This window comes from Lutra lutra, chromosome 7 (assembly GCF_902655055.1).
Source record: "Lutra lutra chromosome 7, mLutLut1.2, whole genome shotgun sequence".
Classification (NCBI taxonomy): Eukaryota; Metazoa; Chordata; class Mammalia; order Carnivora; family Mustelidae; genus Lutra; species Lutra lutra.
This window is the reverse complement of record NC_062284.1, coordinates 39,292,424-39,310,358: the sequence shown is the minus strand read 5'-3', so window position 1 is coordinate 39,310,358 and position 17,935 is coordinate 39,292,424. Positions and strand designations below refer to the sequence as shown.

The 17,935-nt window shown below is 37.0% G+C and overlaps 1 protein-coding gene across 2 annotated transcripts in view; it reads left to right on the top strand.

The window, feature by feature from the left end:
- Positions 1-17,935, top strand: part of ALDH1A2 (aldehyde dehydrogenase 1 family member A2) — a 97,286-nt gene that overhangs the window by 28,780 nt on the left and 50,571 nt on the right. For both annotated transcript variants that reach the window (XM_047738081.1, XM_047738080.1), the window contains 3 exons: positions 13,576-13,680; positions 13,860-14,000; positions 16,878-17,007. In XM_047738081.1, the coding sequence (XP_047594037.1) occupies positions 13,576-13,680; positions 13,860-14,000; positions 16,878-17,007 (376 nt within the window). The remainder of the gene's footprint in view (positions 1-13,575; positions 13,681-13,859; positions 14,001-16,877; positions 17,008-17,935) is intronic.

Here is a 17,935-nt window from a genome sequence, read left to right as displayed (position 1 = left end):
ATCACTGGAAAATCCCCAAATATTTGGAGATTAAATAACACATTTCTAAATAACACATGCATCAAAGAATAAGTCCCAAGAGAAATGAAATGAAAATAAAACTAATCAAATTTGTGGGATGCAATGAAAACACTATTTAGTGGAAAATTTATAGCATTGTGTTATGTATATATAGAAAATAAGAAATAGTCTAAGCTTCTACCTTAGGAAACTAGAAAAAGAAAAGTAATGTAAATATAAAGCAAGCAGAAGAAAAATAATAAAAAATTATACCAAAGATCAGTGGAATTGAAAACAGGAAAACATTAGGGAAAATCAATGAAACCATGGGCTGGTTCTTTGAAAAGGTCAATAAAATTGATAAATATCTAGCCTGTCTAACAAAGAGAAAGAGAGAAGACATAAATTACTAATATCAGAAATGAAAGAGGGACCATCATGGACATTAAAAGGATAATAAAGGAATATTGTGAGCAACTGTATGCCCACAAATTTGATAACTAATGAGCCAATTTCTTGAGAGGGGCATTCTACCAAAACTCACACAAGGAGAAATAGATAACTTCAATAGCTATATTTATTAAAGAAATTGAATTTATAGGTTAAAAAAAAAAAAAAACAAAACCCTTCTCACAAAGAAAACTCGAAGCCCAGATACATTTACAGCTGAATTCTTCCAAATATTTAAGGACAATATAGTGCTACTTCTACAGAGACTCTCCCAAGAAATTGAAGGGAAGAGAATACTTTCCATTTTACTCTTTGAAACCATCATTACTCCGATAGCAATACCAAAGACATTTAAAAAATACAGAGATTCTTAAAATCTCAACACCTGTTAAATTGGCATCCACTCCTCTGAGATACTCATCACTTTTTGCCTGCTGCTCCACAGTCCTTTTAAAAAGAAATTATCCCGATCAAGGACTTGGCCCTTTAATGGTCTCAGACTATACTACATGACCTTCTTCCTGGTTTCCTGTATTTGGACCCAGGGACAGTCATTTAATTTACATCTGGGGGCACTTGAAAAAAAGGTGCTGGAACTAATCAGAAGCTCTTCTTGGGAGGTTGACCTAAATGACACACCAAAAAGGAATGGTTGTTGGTGGAAGCTGAGGATGGAAACACCTATTGGCTAACCCTAGATGGGCCCATATAAATTTAAGAAATTGAATTAGTAATTAATAACTTACAAAAAAAAGAGCACTGTTCCAGATGGTTTCATTGATGACTAACATACCAATTCTCTGCAATCTTCTTAACAGAAAATGGAAGCAAAAGGAACACTTCCCAACTCATTTTATAATGGCCAGCATTACTCTAGTACCAAAACCAGATAAAGACATTTACAGGAAAGAAAAATTACAGACCAGTACCTCTTATTATCCTAAATGCAAAAACCCTAAAGAATATTGGCACATAAAATCCAATAATATATACACCACAACAATGTAGATTTATTCCAGGTAAACAAGACTGGTTCAAAATTCAAAAATCATTTAATACAATTTGTCACATCAACAGGTTAATGAAAAAAATCTTATGATAGTATCTATACATTTAGAATTAGCATTTGACAAAACCTAACACCCATTCATGGTGAAAACTCTCAACAAGCTAAAAATAAGAGGAATTTCCTCAACTCAGGGATTAACATCTACATAAAACCTATAGCTAACATCATGCCTAATGAGAAATTAGATGCTCTCTGTCTGTGATTGGGAACAAGAAACTCCCTTTTGCCACTCCTTTTCAACATTGTGCTGGAAGTCCTGGCTAATACAGTTATCCCAGAAAAGGAAAGAAAGTGGGAAGGAAGAAATAAAACTGTCTTTGTTCAGAGATGACATGATTGTCTAGGTAGAAAATCCCTAAGAATTTACCAAAAACAAAACCCAGAACCATAAAAAACCCTTCTGGAACTAATAAATGATTGCAAGATATAAGGTTAATGTAAAAAAAAAAGTCATTTGCTTTTCTATATCCCAGCAATGAACAATTGGAATTTGAAATACAAAACACAATACCTTTACATTACCACAAAAAAGAGAACTACATAGGCATAAGTCTAACAAAATATGTATAAGATTTTTATAAGGAAAACTCTCTTTTTTTTTTAGATTTTTTTTTTTTTAATTTGACAGAGATCACAGGTAGGCAGCGAGGCAGGCAGAGAGAGAGAGGAGGAAGCGGGCTCCCTGCCGAGCAGAGAGCCCGATGTGGGGCTCGATCCCAGGACCCTGGGATCATGACCTGAGCTGAAGGCAGAGGCTTTAACCCACTGAGCCACCCAGGCGCCCCAATAAGGAAAACTCTTGATGAAATTAATCAAAAGAGATCTAAGTAAATGGAAAGATATTCCATGGATTGGAATACTCAATATTATTAAGATGTCAGTTCTTTCCGCTTTGATTTGTAGATTCATGCAGTCCCAATCAAAATCATGATAAGGTATTTTGTCAATTTCAACAAATTAATTCTAAGGTTTATAGAGAGAAGTGAAAGACCCAATGGTATTGAAGGAGAAGAAGAAAGTTGTAGGACCTATGGTACCCAACTTCAGGGATTTCTGTGAGGCTATAGTAATCAAGACAGTGTGTTGGCAAAAGAATAGACAAATAGATTAATGGAATAGAGCAGAGAGACCAAAAATAAATGCACATAAATATAGTCAACTGATCTTTGACAAAGGAGCAAAGGCAATGATGGACAAAGAGTAGTCTTTTTGACAACTGATACTGGAAAGACTAGATATTCACATGCAAAAAATGAATCTGGACACTGACTTTACACCTTCACGAAAATTAACTCAAAACTGACCAGGGAACTCCTAAAAGATAACATAGGAGAAAATGTTGATGGCCTTGAGTTTGGCATTGAGTTTTTAGATACAACAAAAGCATGATCCATGAAAATGAAGAACTTTTTTTTATTTGCTAAGACACTATGAAAGGGAATGAAAAGACAAGCCATAAACTGGGAGAAAATATTTACAAAACACATATCTGATGAAGGACTTGTATCCAAAATATACAAACAACTCTCAAAATTCAACAGCAAGAAAACAACTCAAACAATGGGCAAAAGATCTAAGACACCTCAGCAGAGAAGATACATAGACAGCAAATGAGCATATGAAACAATTTTCAGCATCATATGTCATTAGGGAATTTCAAACTAGAACAACAAGATACCACCACACACACATCAGAATGGTTAAAATCCAAAAAACTGACAAGACCAAGTGTTGATGAGGATGGGAAGCAACAAAAGCTCTCATTCATTGCAGGTGGGAATGCAAAATGAAACACTCCACTTTTGGAAGACAGTTTGACAGTTTCTTACAGATCTAAGAATAATCTTACTACATAATCCAGCAATCACACTCCTAGGCATTTATTTAAATCAGTTGAAACTTCAAAGTGGGATTTATTCCAGGGCTGCAAGATTGGTTCAACATCCGTAAATCAATCAATGTGATACAATACATTAATAAAAGAAAGAACAAGAACCATATGATACTCTCCATAGATGCTGAAAAGCATTTGACAAAGTACAGCATCCCTTCCTGATCAAAACTCTTCAAAGTGTAGGGATAGAGGGCACATACCTCAATATTATCAAAGCCATCTATGAAAAACCCACCGCAAATATCATTCTCAATGGAGAAAAACTGAAAGCTTTTCCGCTAAGGTCAGGAACACAGCAGGGATGTCCATTATCACCACTGCTATTCAACATAGTACTCGAAGTCCTAGCCACAGCAATCAGACAACAAAAGGAAATTAAAGGCATCCAAATCGGCAAAGAAGAAGTCAAACTATCACTCTGTGCAGATGATATGATACTATATGTGGAAAACCCAAAAGACTCCACTCCAAAACTGCTAGAACTTATACAGGAATTCAGTAAAGTGTCAGGATATAAAATAAATGCACAGAAATCAGTTGCATTTCTCTACACCAACAACAAGACAGAAGAGAAATTAAGGAGTCAATCCCATTTACAATTGCACCCAAAACTATGAGATACCTAGGAATAAACCTAACCAAAGAGGCAAAGAATCTGTACCCAGAAAACTATAAAGTACTCATGAAAGAAATTGAGGAAGACACAAAGAAATGGAAAAATGTTCCATGCTCCTGGATTGGAAGAATAAATATTGTGAAAATGTCTATGCTACCTAAAGCAATCTACATATTTAATGCAATTATCAAAATACCTTCCATTTTTTTCAAAGAAATGGAACAAATAACCCTAAAATTTATATGGAACCAGAAAAGACCTCGAATAGCCAAAGGAATATTGAAAAAGAAAGCCAAAGTTGGTGGCATCACAATTCCGGACTTCAAGCTCTATTACAAAGCTGTCCTAATCAAGACAGCATGGTACTGGCACAAAAACAGACACATAGATCAATGGAACAGAATAGAGAGCCCAGAAATAGACCCTCAACTCTATGGTCAACTAATCTTCAACAAAGCAGGAAAGAATGTCCACTGAAAAAAAGACAGCCTCTTCAATAAATGGTGTTGGGAAAATTGGACAGCCACATGCAGAAAAATGAAATTGGACCATTTCCTTACACCACACACGAAAATAGACTCAAAATGGATAAAGGACCTCAATGTGAGAAAGGAATCCATCAAAATCCTTGAGGAGAACACAGGCAGCAACCTCTTCGACGTCAGCCGCAGCAACATCTTCCTAGGAACATCACCAAAGGCAAGGGAAGCAAGGACAAAAATGAACTATTGGGATTTCATCAAGATCAAAAGCTTTTGCGCAGCAAAGGAAACAGTTAACAAAACCAAAAGACAACTGACAGCATGGGAGAAGATATTTGCAAATGACATATCAGATAAAGGGCTAGTGTCCAAAATCTATAAAGAACTTAGCAAACTCAACACCCAAAGAACAAATAATCCAATCAAGAAATGGGCAGATGACATGAACAGACATTTCTGCAAAAAAGACATCCAGATGGCCAACAGACACATGAAAAAGTGCTCCACATCACTCGGCATCAGGGAAATACAAATCAAAACCACAATGAGATATCACCTCACACCAGTCAGAATGGCTAAAATTAACAAGTCAGGAAATGACAGAAGCTGGCAAGGATGCGGAGAAAGGGGAACCCTCCTACACTGTTGGTGGGAATGCAAGCTGGTGCAACCACTCTGGAAAACAGCTTGGAGGTTCCTCAAAATGTTGAAAATAGAACTACCCTATGACCCAGCAATTGTACTACTGGGTATTTACCCTAAAGATACAAACGTAGTGATCCGAAGGGGCACATGCACCCAAATGTTTATAGCAGCAATGTCTACAATAGCCAAACTATGGAAAGAACCTAGATGTCCATCAACAGATGAATGGATAAAGAAGATGTGGTATATACAATGGAATACTATGCAGCCATCAAAAGAAATGAAATCTTGCCATTTGCGACGACGTGGATGGAACTAGAGGGTATCATGCTTAGCGAAATAAGTCAGTCAGAGAAAAACAACTATCATATGATCTCCCTGATATGAGGAAGTGGAGATGCAACATGGGGGGTTAAGGGGGTAGAAGAAGAATGAATGAAACAAGATGGGATTGGGAGGGAGACAAACCATAAGTGACTCTTAATCTCATAAAACAAACTGAGGGTTGCTCGGGGGAGGGAGTTTGGGAGAGGGGGGTGGGGTTATGGACATTGGGGAGGGTATGTGCTATGGTGAGTGCTGTGAAGTGTGTAAACCTGGCGATTCACAGACCTGTACCCCTGGGGATAAAAATACATTATATGTTTATAAAAAATTTAAAAAATTAAATCAGTTGAAACTTCATGTTCATACAAAAACCTGCACACAATAACAATTTTATCCATAACTTCCCTACACTGGAAGAAATCAAAATATCCTTTAAAAGGTAAGTAGATAAATTTTGGAATATCCATACAACTGAATATGATCAGCCTTAAAAAATATCTAACAAGCCATGACAAAAATATGAAGGAAACTTACATGCAGATTACTAAGTGAAAAAAAGCTAGTTTGAAGAGGCTGCCTGTTATGAGATTCTAATTATGTGACATTCTGGGAAAGGTAAATTGATGGAGACAGTAAAACAAACAAAAAAAGGTGTGTTTATCAAGGGTTTATTGGAAGAGGATGAGATGAATTGATGAGAGTACAGGATTTTAGGGCAGTGAAGAAACTTTTGTGTATTATACTGCAGTGGTGGATATGTGATACACATTTTTCAAAATCCACAGAAGTATACAACACAAAGAGTAAAGCCTAATTTAAACTATAGACTTCAGTTAATAAAATATCAATACCAGTCCATAAACTGTGACAAATGCACCACTCTGAGATATTAAAAATGATATCAAAGATATCTTTTAGATATTAAAAAGAGAAGAAACTGAGGAGGGGAACATAGGGATATATGAGCATCTCTGTACTGTATGCTCAGTATTCTACAAATTCAGAATGGTTCTAAATATTAAAGTATTAATTTTTTAAAAGATTATTTATTTATTTATTTGACAGAGAGGCAGAGAGAGAGAGAGAGAGGAGGAAGCAGGCTCCCCACTGAGCAGACAGCCCGATGTGGAACTTGATCCCAGGACTCTGAGATCATGACCTGAGCCGAAGGCAGAGGCTTAACCCACTGAGCCATCCAGGCGCCCCAAAGTATTAATTTTTAAAACCAAAACAACATGTCCAGGCAGATTTGAAAAAGAACAAAGCATAACTTTTAGAAATAAAAATAGACATTGGAATTACCAGATTAGACCCAGGTAAAGAGAACTGGATAACAGAACTGAAGAAACAGTCCAAATGCAACATAAAGAAAAAAGGAGATGAATGGAAATGAAGAAGCATTTTTCAGTAGAAAATCAAGTGAGTAAGTAAATAAAGCTACACACATACGTGCAACCTGCACAGTCCCCTAATATACATGTAAACATACATATTGGAATATAAAGAAACCATTAAAAATGTCTGTAAGCATATTAAGTTTTTAAAATCAAGTTGTAAAACTCATGCAGATATGATCTTGTTTTATAAAATTATATACATATTATTAATATATGTATATGTATTGGGCCTAGAGATATGAATGTGTGAACTTCGGTTGTCTGTGGATAATGAAATTTGAGGTGATTTTCTACTTCCTCTGTTTTTTTTTGTATAGTTTAAATTGTTTAGAAGAATATATCCCACATTGACAAAAACAATAAAGCTATTTTTATATTAAAAGATTTTAAAAGGGGGGATGGAAAATATGAGTGGTTAATGGACATTGAGGGTGGACTAAAAAGATGTAACACTTGGAGTTTCAGAGAAAGAGAGTAAAGAGAATGATAGTCAAGGAAATGATGATAATGAGTAAGAATATTCCAGAACTTATGAGGCAGAATTTCACAGACACTATGAGCATAATGCTTAACTATTGAGGTAAAGAAATTGATATTTAGACGTATTATGATGAAACTTGAGAACACCAAGACAAAGACAAGATCTGAAAAGCAACCAGACCAAAAAGGCAGCTCATAAACAGGAAGTTTTAATCAGAGACGTATAGCAGACTTATTATAAACACCATTGCAAGACACAAAATACTGGAATAATAAATCTACTCAAAGTATTATGAGAAGATATTTTTATATTTAGAATTGTATAACCTTCCTGGGATGTCTTTTGAAAATGAGGGTGTGATAAATATATGTTCAGAATTGAGACTTTATTCCCAATAAATCTCGACCAAATGAAATTCTAAGGAATCATGAGAATGAAAACTTAAAAAAAAAACTTAAATATAAGAAATTGTTTGCTGTACAGAATAATGACTTTATAACAAATAAACCCCTGGAGGAGAGCAATTAGATTTAGTATTCTAAGGCTATTTTAATTGTTTGGGAAGACTGTTAAGATATATATTAACTTTAAACTTCAAGTTGTTAATATGCATGATAAAATATCATGGGTGACCATTGGAAAAAAAAAATGTACATCTTCCATACCAATAAAGTGAAGAAATTGCATTGTAAAGCCAACATCAATAGTTTAAAAAAAAAAAAAAGAGGCACGAGAAAACAGGACATAAAATAAGCAAGACAAACTGAAAGCATCAAGTCCAAGTATCATACAGTATATAACACAAAATGCAATTACAATAAATACAAATGTATTAAACTTGCCAGTTAAAAGACAGAGATTTTTATATTGACTGAAATAAAATCTGGCCATATACCAGTTAAAGAGAGACAGCAAAATAGTAAAGACATAGTTAAGAGTAAAAGGATGGGGAAAGATCTATCAGAGAAATATTACAGAAATATACAAAAGCTTAGGTAGCTTTACTAATATTAAACAAAATAGGCTATAATACAGAAAGCTTTTTTTAGTAATGAAGAAGACCACTTCATATTGATGTTTCTGTTTAACCAGAGGACTTAATAGTTATGCACTTGTATTCACTAATAAAAATAACCTAAAATCTATAAAGATAAAAATGATGACCCTAAGGGATATATTGACAAATCCAATACCAAAGCAAGAAATTTCAACATAGCTTTCTAATTATTGTTAAAACAAGAAGATAAAATGTCAATAACAATTAATTTGTCCCATTACTGGTGATACTAACATTGGTCGCTTGCTTAAGGTGCTGTCTTGCTAAGTTTCTTCAACATAAAGTACCTGTTTTCCCTTTGTAATTACTAAGTATCGTGAGGGAAGATCCTTTGAGACTACAAAAACTTCCAGTCTTTCATTATATTTTTATCCACTGATTTTACCACCCATTGATGATTTTTGCCTCCAGCAATTACTACTGTGGTATTTGACAAATGGTGATTATCTAATTCCATCATTCCTTCACAGCTATTAGTGGGAATTCTTTTGTGAACTAGAGCTTTCCTTATCCCCCACTTACATAGTCATTAAAAATTTTCTATAATTATGGGCTCTTGGATGCCTTTTTTCATTCTGTGGGTGATAATCCACTGCTATCATTTATTTTGTTGCTTAAATTATCCCGGTATTGGTCATTGGGAGCCCCTTCACATCACCTCCTGTATCTTTTTGGTATGTTGCCATCAGTTTTTGAGTATGTACTTGATTTCCAGCACTGCAGTATTCCAGGGTCATCCTCTGTTTTTCCAGTTACAGCCCTGAAATAAACAATTTCTCCAATGATCCCTGGTCAGAGAAGAACACTTTAGACAGTACTCAAAACTTTTGAAATTACCTAGAGAAGCTGAAAACCTTCAAGTATTGGAGGTATTTGTTAGCCTATGTACCAACAAAGTTATCAGTACCTGTTTTTAAATGTCATAAGGCTCAGTCTACAAAAAAGAATAACCTAGTAAAAATACCAAATATGGGCACCTGGGTGGCTCAGTGGGTTAAAGCCTCTGCCATCAGCTCAGGTCATGATCCCAGGGTCCTGGGATCCAGCCTCACATCGGGCTCTCTGCTCAGCATGGATCCTGCTTCCTCCTCTCTGCCTGCCTCTCTGCCTACTTGTGATCTCTGTCAAATAAATAAATAAAATCTTAAAAAATAAAAATAAAAATACCAAATATTTTCACCTTCAGTGTACCAGGGAGAATAATCCTCACATTTACCTTCTGGGCCCAGTGGACTCTTTATGCTTTTTAAATTTATTTTTTGAAAAATTTACATAAGTAAGAATAAATAGTGAAACCAATAAAATAAGAATTTAAACATAGCAAACCACATTTTTCTTCCATATTTTCCTGGGTGTTTGGAGGTATTGCCCTGAAATGGGCAAGGACCTTCGAATGTAACTATCTGCTCATCAGCTATGTATGAAATAGGAAATATTGGTGTCATAAATACTGATTCCAGATTTTAAGCCCACCTGTAATAGGTTATAGCTTATTGTTACTTCTGGTTCTTCTTGCATGTGCAGTTTCACAATGTAATAGTATTGAAAAATTTGAGTGCTCATAATTCTGTATAAAAGAGGATGGCTATCTTTTTATTCCATAATTACAGAATGTTCCCTTTTTTAGTTTTATAAACAGATTGAGCAATCCAATGAAATTTTTCTTTTCTACATAATATCTGCATTTGTTTATATATGAATCATACAAGTAAATTTTACCTACAAATATCATAAAAGTTAAAGCAATTGTTACACATGCTTTTGGCAAATCAGGTTCATCTAGGTTCTTGTTGCAAAATAGTAAATAATTAAGTATCTTATTGAATGAGTTAGAATATCATATTTTTCTGTGTATTTATGTTTGCTTTTTGATTCTTGAATTTAAGAAAATTTACTGATTTATCTTAAAGACTCATAGTCCAAGATTTTGCTTTGTCGACTTCACCCTCATCCATAGAGTCTCCCATGTGTCTGTCTCTTTGCCTTTTGTCTTCTGACTCATCTGCAATTGTGAAATACCTCTCTCTGTTAGTCTTCTCTTTCTCACCATGGGCTGGGATGAGAATTCCTGAATTCCTAGCTTTCCAATAAAAAGTGTAAAGAATATGACAAAGAGGGGCACCTGGGTGGCTCAGTGGGTTAAAGCCTCTGCCTTTAGCTCAGGTCATGATCCCAGGGTCCTGGGATCAAGCCCCGCATTGGGCTCTCTGCTCAGCGGGGAGCCTGCTTCCCTTCCTCTCTCTCTGCCTGCTTCTCTGCCTACTTGTGATCTCTGTCTGTCAAATAAATAAATAAAATATTTTAAAAAAAGAATATGACAAAGATTGTATCTCCAGACTTTTTGTATGTGGTTTTGAAAGATGCTCCATTCATTTGGACAGCGCAATAAGAAAACTGAAGGATGATGAGATAGTTATGATGTGTTTATTCATTTCTGGACAGTGCCATAATTTTTTGTTTTGTTCTTTTTTAGCATGGTTGGAAATAGATGAGTGATAATGGGATGATTCCTAGGATGATGAAACAGCAAAATATTTCAGGATACAGGGAAAGATCACTAAGGTCATATCATGTATCTTAAATGGATAAGATGATCCATGTACCTAAATGAAAACAGTAAGAGAATGAATCCATTTCATCCTGTTAAAAAAATAAGTAATTTTTTTCCTTGATCTTTGGAAGACCTCTAAGAATCGAAAAAAGTCATGAAATATCAATTCTTACATCTAGGTGGAACTGCTCGGTACCAAAGTTAAATAAAGTGGATTAAAAAGTTTAAGAAGTTTCATTCAAATTGTGAAGAAAGGGAACAAGAAAGAGTGACAAGACCCCTCTTCCTTAAACCTGACAATGCTCTAGAAATGAAACCGAGCTCTTAATTTTTTTCCCTTTGTTTCCTCAGAGATCATATTGTGTCTAAAAGGAGTACGCAGATCTGATGAGCTGGGAACTATTAAGAAGTTTGATAAGCGGAGTGGAAAGAGAACTAGACCAGGAGCCCAAGAACTATGGATCTGATTCAGGCTTGGCCGCTAACTAGTTGCATTTCTTTGGGCTGGGCAATCCTGCAAACTTTGATGTAGTAGAGAGAGTAGTGGACTGCCTCAGAGCACAATGAGAACCTGCTTCCTCAGACTCTTAACCTCCCATTCTCTCAACTTTCCCATCTTCAGTAGAGATAATAAAATCCTGTCATTAGGGTTGTTAGAATATTTAATGATCTACGAGAGACTGGAAGAACCTTCGGGGGCTGGAACTGCTAGTCATCTTTGATTGTCTTATGTTTAGAAGTAACTAAGTGTTTATTGAATAAACGAAGACATTACATTAAGCATGTTTATAAATTGTGCACTTAAAATGTTATGAAATTACTAGGTCATTGTGTTTGTACTTGTTACATATGAATTAAGTACTTAGGCAGATTTAAGTTTTCCCTTTGTATCTTAAGAAGTCTTCAGGGGGCTCCTGGGTGTCTCAGTTTGTTGACCATCCGACTCTGATTTCAGCTCAGGTCATCATATCACGGTCCTGGATCTGAGCCCTGCATTAGGCTCCTTGAACAGTGCAAAGTCTGCTTAAGATTCTCCCTCTGCCCCTCCCCCAACTCCTTTTTTCAATAAATAAATAAATAAATAAATAAACAAAATCTTTAAAAAACCTTCAGGAAAAGACGGTTCCTTCAACACAGGCTCATTTTTTTTTTTTATCAAATCAATGGAAAATCAAGTTTCAGAATAATCTAGAACTTGGTATTTAAAATTGTGGATATATCCTCATTAGCTTCATCTGTGACTATTGAAATGGTAGGCAGTAACAGATAAGTTTATCATTGTGTTTATTTTATTTTTTATTTATTTGATAGAGAGAGATCACAAGTAGGCAGAGAGAGAGGGGGAAGCAGGCTCCCTGCTGAGCAGAGAGCCCAATGTGGGGCTTGATCCCAGGACCCTGGGATCACAACCTGAGCTGAAGGCAGAGGCTTAACCCATTGAGCCACTAAAGCGCCCGCATTGTGTTTATTTTAAATTGACTGATATCTCATAAGTTTGGAAACTTTCATTGTCAGGCGACAAATTTTATAGGGTAAAATATCTTTGTGTTCTTTGAGCTTTCATAGTCCAAAAATATTTGTTTGGGTTTCTCTCTTCAGTATCAATAAAAATTTTTACATTTTTTTTTGCCTGTACTTTCTCTTTTTCTTCACCTCATTTCTTAGAAATCTTCTGAGATATTAACTTGAATAATATTTTAAACTCTTAGTCTCTTTGCCATTTCAATAGAATCTCTTTCCTTTTTTAAAATTTTTCATTTTTTAAAATTTCTTTTCAGTGTTACAGAATTCATTGCTTCCATTTCCTTTATAAGGAAACCAATGGTCTAAAGAAATCCGTGAGACACACACACTTATGTGTGCTTGTATATAAATGAAATTATTATGTATGGTTATCTGCATATCTGTCTATATCCTTTATCATATCCTATAATAATAATCCAGTAAATAGAATGTTTCTCTGAAAAAAAAAAAAAAAGAAAGAAATCTGTGAGAGACCAGTTTTAAAGACTTTTTCCCGTTGCTGAGCTGTGTAGCCTGCCCAGCAAAGGGAAAGCAGTCTAATGTGGATCTGCACATGTAACTTGTTTAGCTCACTGATTAGTTTGCTCAGTCATTGCTCAGTTCAGAATCTGACTATAAATTAAGTGAATGCTTACTTATTCCAGCAGCCTTCAAGTTCCCCTGTGAAGTTACTTACGCCTCTGACAGAGAAACTAGGATCTAAATCTTGATGACTATTAGTTTGTTCTGTGATTTTACTATCCTCAGTGTATTATGTGTATATATGGGACACTCTGTCCTTCCATCTTTGTTTGACTCTCTCCCTGGTTGGAGGTTCACTAAAGGTAAGAACTACTTTTCATCTTTGGATAACCTTGAGGTAGAAATAGCATAGAATAAATTCCTGAATTCTGGGAGACGCTGGGCTAAGTGCTATTCAAGGGGCTCTGGTAATGTTTCAAATCCTGTATTTCACTTATAGGCCATTAAACTTATAGGCCAGAGAACAAATATTACTGTCATGGTACTTCCATAATACTTGGCCATTGGTTGGCTTCCTACCACCAATCTCACCGATCCCCTTCTTTCGTCTGTCCCCTTAGATTTTTATTAACAACGAGTGGCAGAACTCAGAGAGCGGGAGAGCGTTCCCTGTCTATAATCCAGCCACAGGAGAGCAGGTGTGTGAAGTTCAAGAAGCAGACAAGGTATGTCCTTTTTGAGCAAAATGTTGAAATAATTGCCTTCAGACAATGGAGCACTAAGCTTATGCTCTCCAGACACCAGCACTGACATTTGTTCATCACCTTTTTCCTGAAAGCAGGTGGTTCTTTATTTGGAACGTGATCTCTCCTGAGTTGTGCCTCTCTCTCTCTGTCTCTAACAGGCAGACATAGACAAAGCGGTGCAGGCAGCCCGCCTGGCTTTCTCTCTTGGTTCCGTGTGGAGAAGGATGGATGCTTCTGAAAGAGGCCGTCTGTTGGATAAGCTTGCGGACTTGGTGGAACGAGACAGGGCAGTTCTTGCAGTAAGTAGCCTAAAAAAAATTAAGTCTTTACTCCAAATTTACCATTCCACTGAAATGCAGATTCCTCAGTCTTTCTGAAGCCCACCTGTGGAAAAAGCTGAGGAGTCCATAACACAGAAAAAATGAGAGGGGTAGGCTTTGGCATCAGATGGGCAAATGCAGGACCAGCTGAGTGTCTCTTCTTACTGAATTTTGAAGAACAAAACCATAGTTCCCTTGACTGTTAAGGACCTCTCTGCCTTCTTTTCCAACCGTATCCCACCCTCGACAAACAACACAAAACAAAAATGGTTCAGCAACAGGAAAGTCACCAGGAAGCCTGTGGAAAAGCAATCCCAGATGATTCTTTTGAGAATCAAATAGGACTGTTTTGTTTTTTTTTTTTTAACCTTCCCAGAGTTAACCTCTCCTGACTAAAGAGAGTCCTTCAGAAGCACAGGGCCTTTTAAGCATGTCTGCTTCTTTTGTTTTTCTGCCACGTTCTAGAACTGGTAAAAAGGAGAGATAGCCAGGGACAGTAACATTCTTTCACTAATGCAATTTCTCACCTAAAGAAGTTTCTCTCACCTAGTGGTTACTGTGTTTGTTTTTGCTCTTTTTAAAATAGAAGTCAGTTTCTTAGAGAATATAAAGTTCTGGGAAACCAGAACCATTTGGGAAGGTTCGTGTCATATGTCAGGGATCTCCAAGTCGATCACCCGCAGGTGATCCATTAACATGAGGACGTCCTTGTTCAGTCAGACATTCAAACCACCGATGCTGCGTCCTCCCCTCTGTCCAGGAAAGCAGGGCACAACTGGGCTTGCTCTGGGGGAGGGGAGCACAACGGTCCTTCCCTCATGTCCCTTCCATCTTGGCTCTTACCTCCAACTGTCCCCCTTGAGTCCCATCAGGGATCTGTCCATAGGATGGGAACACAAATGAATCCTGGAACTCTGACTGTATGTAACATTTACTTTTCTATAAAAACATTTTCTAATATGGTACTTCAAGGAAAACTGTTCCAATGAGGTGTTTCTGCGTTTTGTGAAAAAGGCGTTCCGTGGTGAAGTAACTCCTTCTCAGATATTCCCAAGACACTGAGTATATGAGAGACCCTGGAAAGCCCTGCTCACTGTTCTTCACACTTACACTTAAGACTCAACACTATTTTTCTGGATAATCTGTCAATATTGTGCAAAACTGAATTCTTCAGAACACTTGGGAGGGAATGCTGGTAAAGATGCTTATCTTTTTACTGGATTATAATTTCTTCGCGTGAGTGAAAACTGTATTTTACTTCTTTTTTTATAAGCCCAGCACAGTTCCTCACATGTAAATGATTCGGGGGAGGGCAGCACATTGATGGTTTGTAAGTATCTGTTTATTTGAGTGAAATCTACCCAATATTTACAAAGTCCATTAATAGTATGTACTAGATAATGTTATAGTTCATTTCTGCAGTTACATTTTCATGTCATAAAATTCAAGTGCAGCCCTTTTTCTGACGTTCTGTCTCACTGATCAATTCCTTTTTGCCCTTATACCTATATGAGATTTCTCCTTTTAAACACTCCCGAGCCATGGGAGGAGTAAGTTTTAATAAGAAATAGCCTCTGAAATATAGGGGAGCCCCTGACCAGAGAGCAAAGTTAATACCTCATCCAAGTACACATAATTAATTGAAAATAAACAAGTGAATTTGGCTGGTGTCAGCAGCTCACTAGGACGATATAGGTGGCCCAGATTCTGGTTATTGACTGTGTTTCACTCAGTGCTGTGTAGACCCTGGCCGTGTGCTGGCTGCATGGAGAATGTAGTGCCCATCTCACTAGTGTATACATGTCCTAAAAAGTACACGGAGATAATTTGATTCCGTTTAAAAAAGAGGAACCAATATATAGTGATAAGTAATGTGATCTCTTAAAATGATTCCCATCTTCTACACATAGTAACTGGGTAAATTTCATTGTAAGTAATTGTATTTTTATGTCACCAAATGGAAAATATTTCCATTTTACTTTTGTCAGCACTCAAGTCATTCTCACACCAGTATGTTGTATAAAGGGGTTACAGAGAAGGACGACAGATTATAAACATATGTATTTGCTTATTTAATTTGTTAAACTTGTAACGCCTTTGATATTTCTCAAGTTGAAATACTCTTTTCTCATTTCAGTGTGTCCATTTGGATTTTTTAGTTGTTTCTACAGATTTAAGCAGTTTAGGAATATGTCATTCAAACAGTAACATTTATAATCTACAACTGCACACCATGTCTATTCTTATTAAATGGACCAGATACTTCCCTATTAATAGGTAATGGTTGTTAACATAAATATTTACAAAAAACCAGCCCTGGAGTTGTTAAAGTGTGAGCTTCCCTGGAGGAGATCTTGTTTATTTGATGGTAATAAATAAACTCGCTGTGCACTGTGGATATTCCATTTCTCAGCAGGGGTCTTGGCAGTGGTGGAAAACGTTTTATATTCTCGTCAGTCGTGTAAAAGCCCACGTCCCCACTTCTCTTTATGGATTCAGATTACTGGTGTAGACTCCAAAAAGTCCCCATGCAGCTCCGATCATTAAATAACAGACGCTGGTTTGACAGGCAGAATATTCTCTATCAACAGTTGAAGAAATGTCGTGTTTATGTATTATTGGGATAGTGGTTCCTGGAGCGAACAGGCACGAGAACATGTGCATGCGTATTCATTGTGGTTTTTACTAGAAGCTAAATTATCCTAGCGGTGCTAAAAATCTTTTTATTTGGGAAGTCAGGGTTGACCACGTATACAACATTATTCATATTCATATCTTCTGTCTTCCTTTTTTTCTTCTGCTCCAGAAATTATTTAGTGTATCACTAGAAAACTGTCTCTATTTCTTTTCCTACAGACCATGGAATCCCTAAATGGTGGCAAACCGTTCCTGCAAGCTTTTTACGTGGATTTGCAGGGGGTCATCAAAACCCTTCGGTATTACGCAGGCTGGGCTGATAAAATTCATGGGATGACCATTCCTGTAGGTATGTGAAATCTGAGTACATTGAAAGGGAAACATGAGGCTTTACCAGAAATACACTTTCACCATCAAACACGAACAGCTAGCTGTCCCATAGCAGGTAGGGCACACTCACAGCAGCTTGAACTGAAGAACCAAACAGACCACATCACTAACTCTGCCAGCATCCCTGTTCCTGTGTGTGGACAGTCTACACATAAGTACAGTGGCAAGCTGCTCCCGTGCACCCGGCACTCAGCTAAGGTGCAGGTGGACGTGGAAGTCACAACGTTGGACGCTGGGGGTGCAGCGAGAGGGGTGTCGGACATGGGGAAGTCAGGGACAATTCCACGAACATTAAGACTTGGTCCTTTCCCTCCTGAAATGTGAGATCTATGGGTTTGGAAGAAAGTACTCTAAAATGTTAACAACAGTCTCTTAGGGGTGAGATGGTGGATAATTTATTTCTCTTTTTTATACTTGTCTGTATTTTCTATAATGAGCATGAATTCCCTTCACAATCTGTAACCATCCTCTCTTTTAAGATCCAGGTTAGGAGCTAAAACCCACAGCAGAAACAAAGACCTCTATGGGAGAGTGACAGTGAGCTGCTGGGTCGTGTGGCTTGGTCTGCAGTGCTGTAGTCCTCTAAAGGGGAAGGGAGGTGTCCAGACTGAGTTCATCAGTGGACAGGGTCCGGCTCACGCAGCGGGTGCCAGTGATAGCTAATACCAGGCTGAGATCTCAGCAGTGCCAAGGGGAAGGTAGTCTTATTAGCATCCTCACTGACAGAGGAAGAAACCGAGGCCTAGTGAAGATAAGCAGTTTTCCTGACTCGCCGGCAAGTTAAGTTGTAGAGCTGAAATTATGACATTAGGGTCTGGCGAATCACTTCGCTCGATGGTCACGTTAGATTCTGGGAAGAAGATACCATGAGAGGAAAGGGAGCAGCT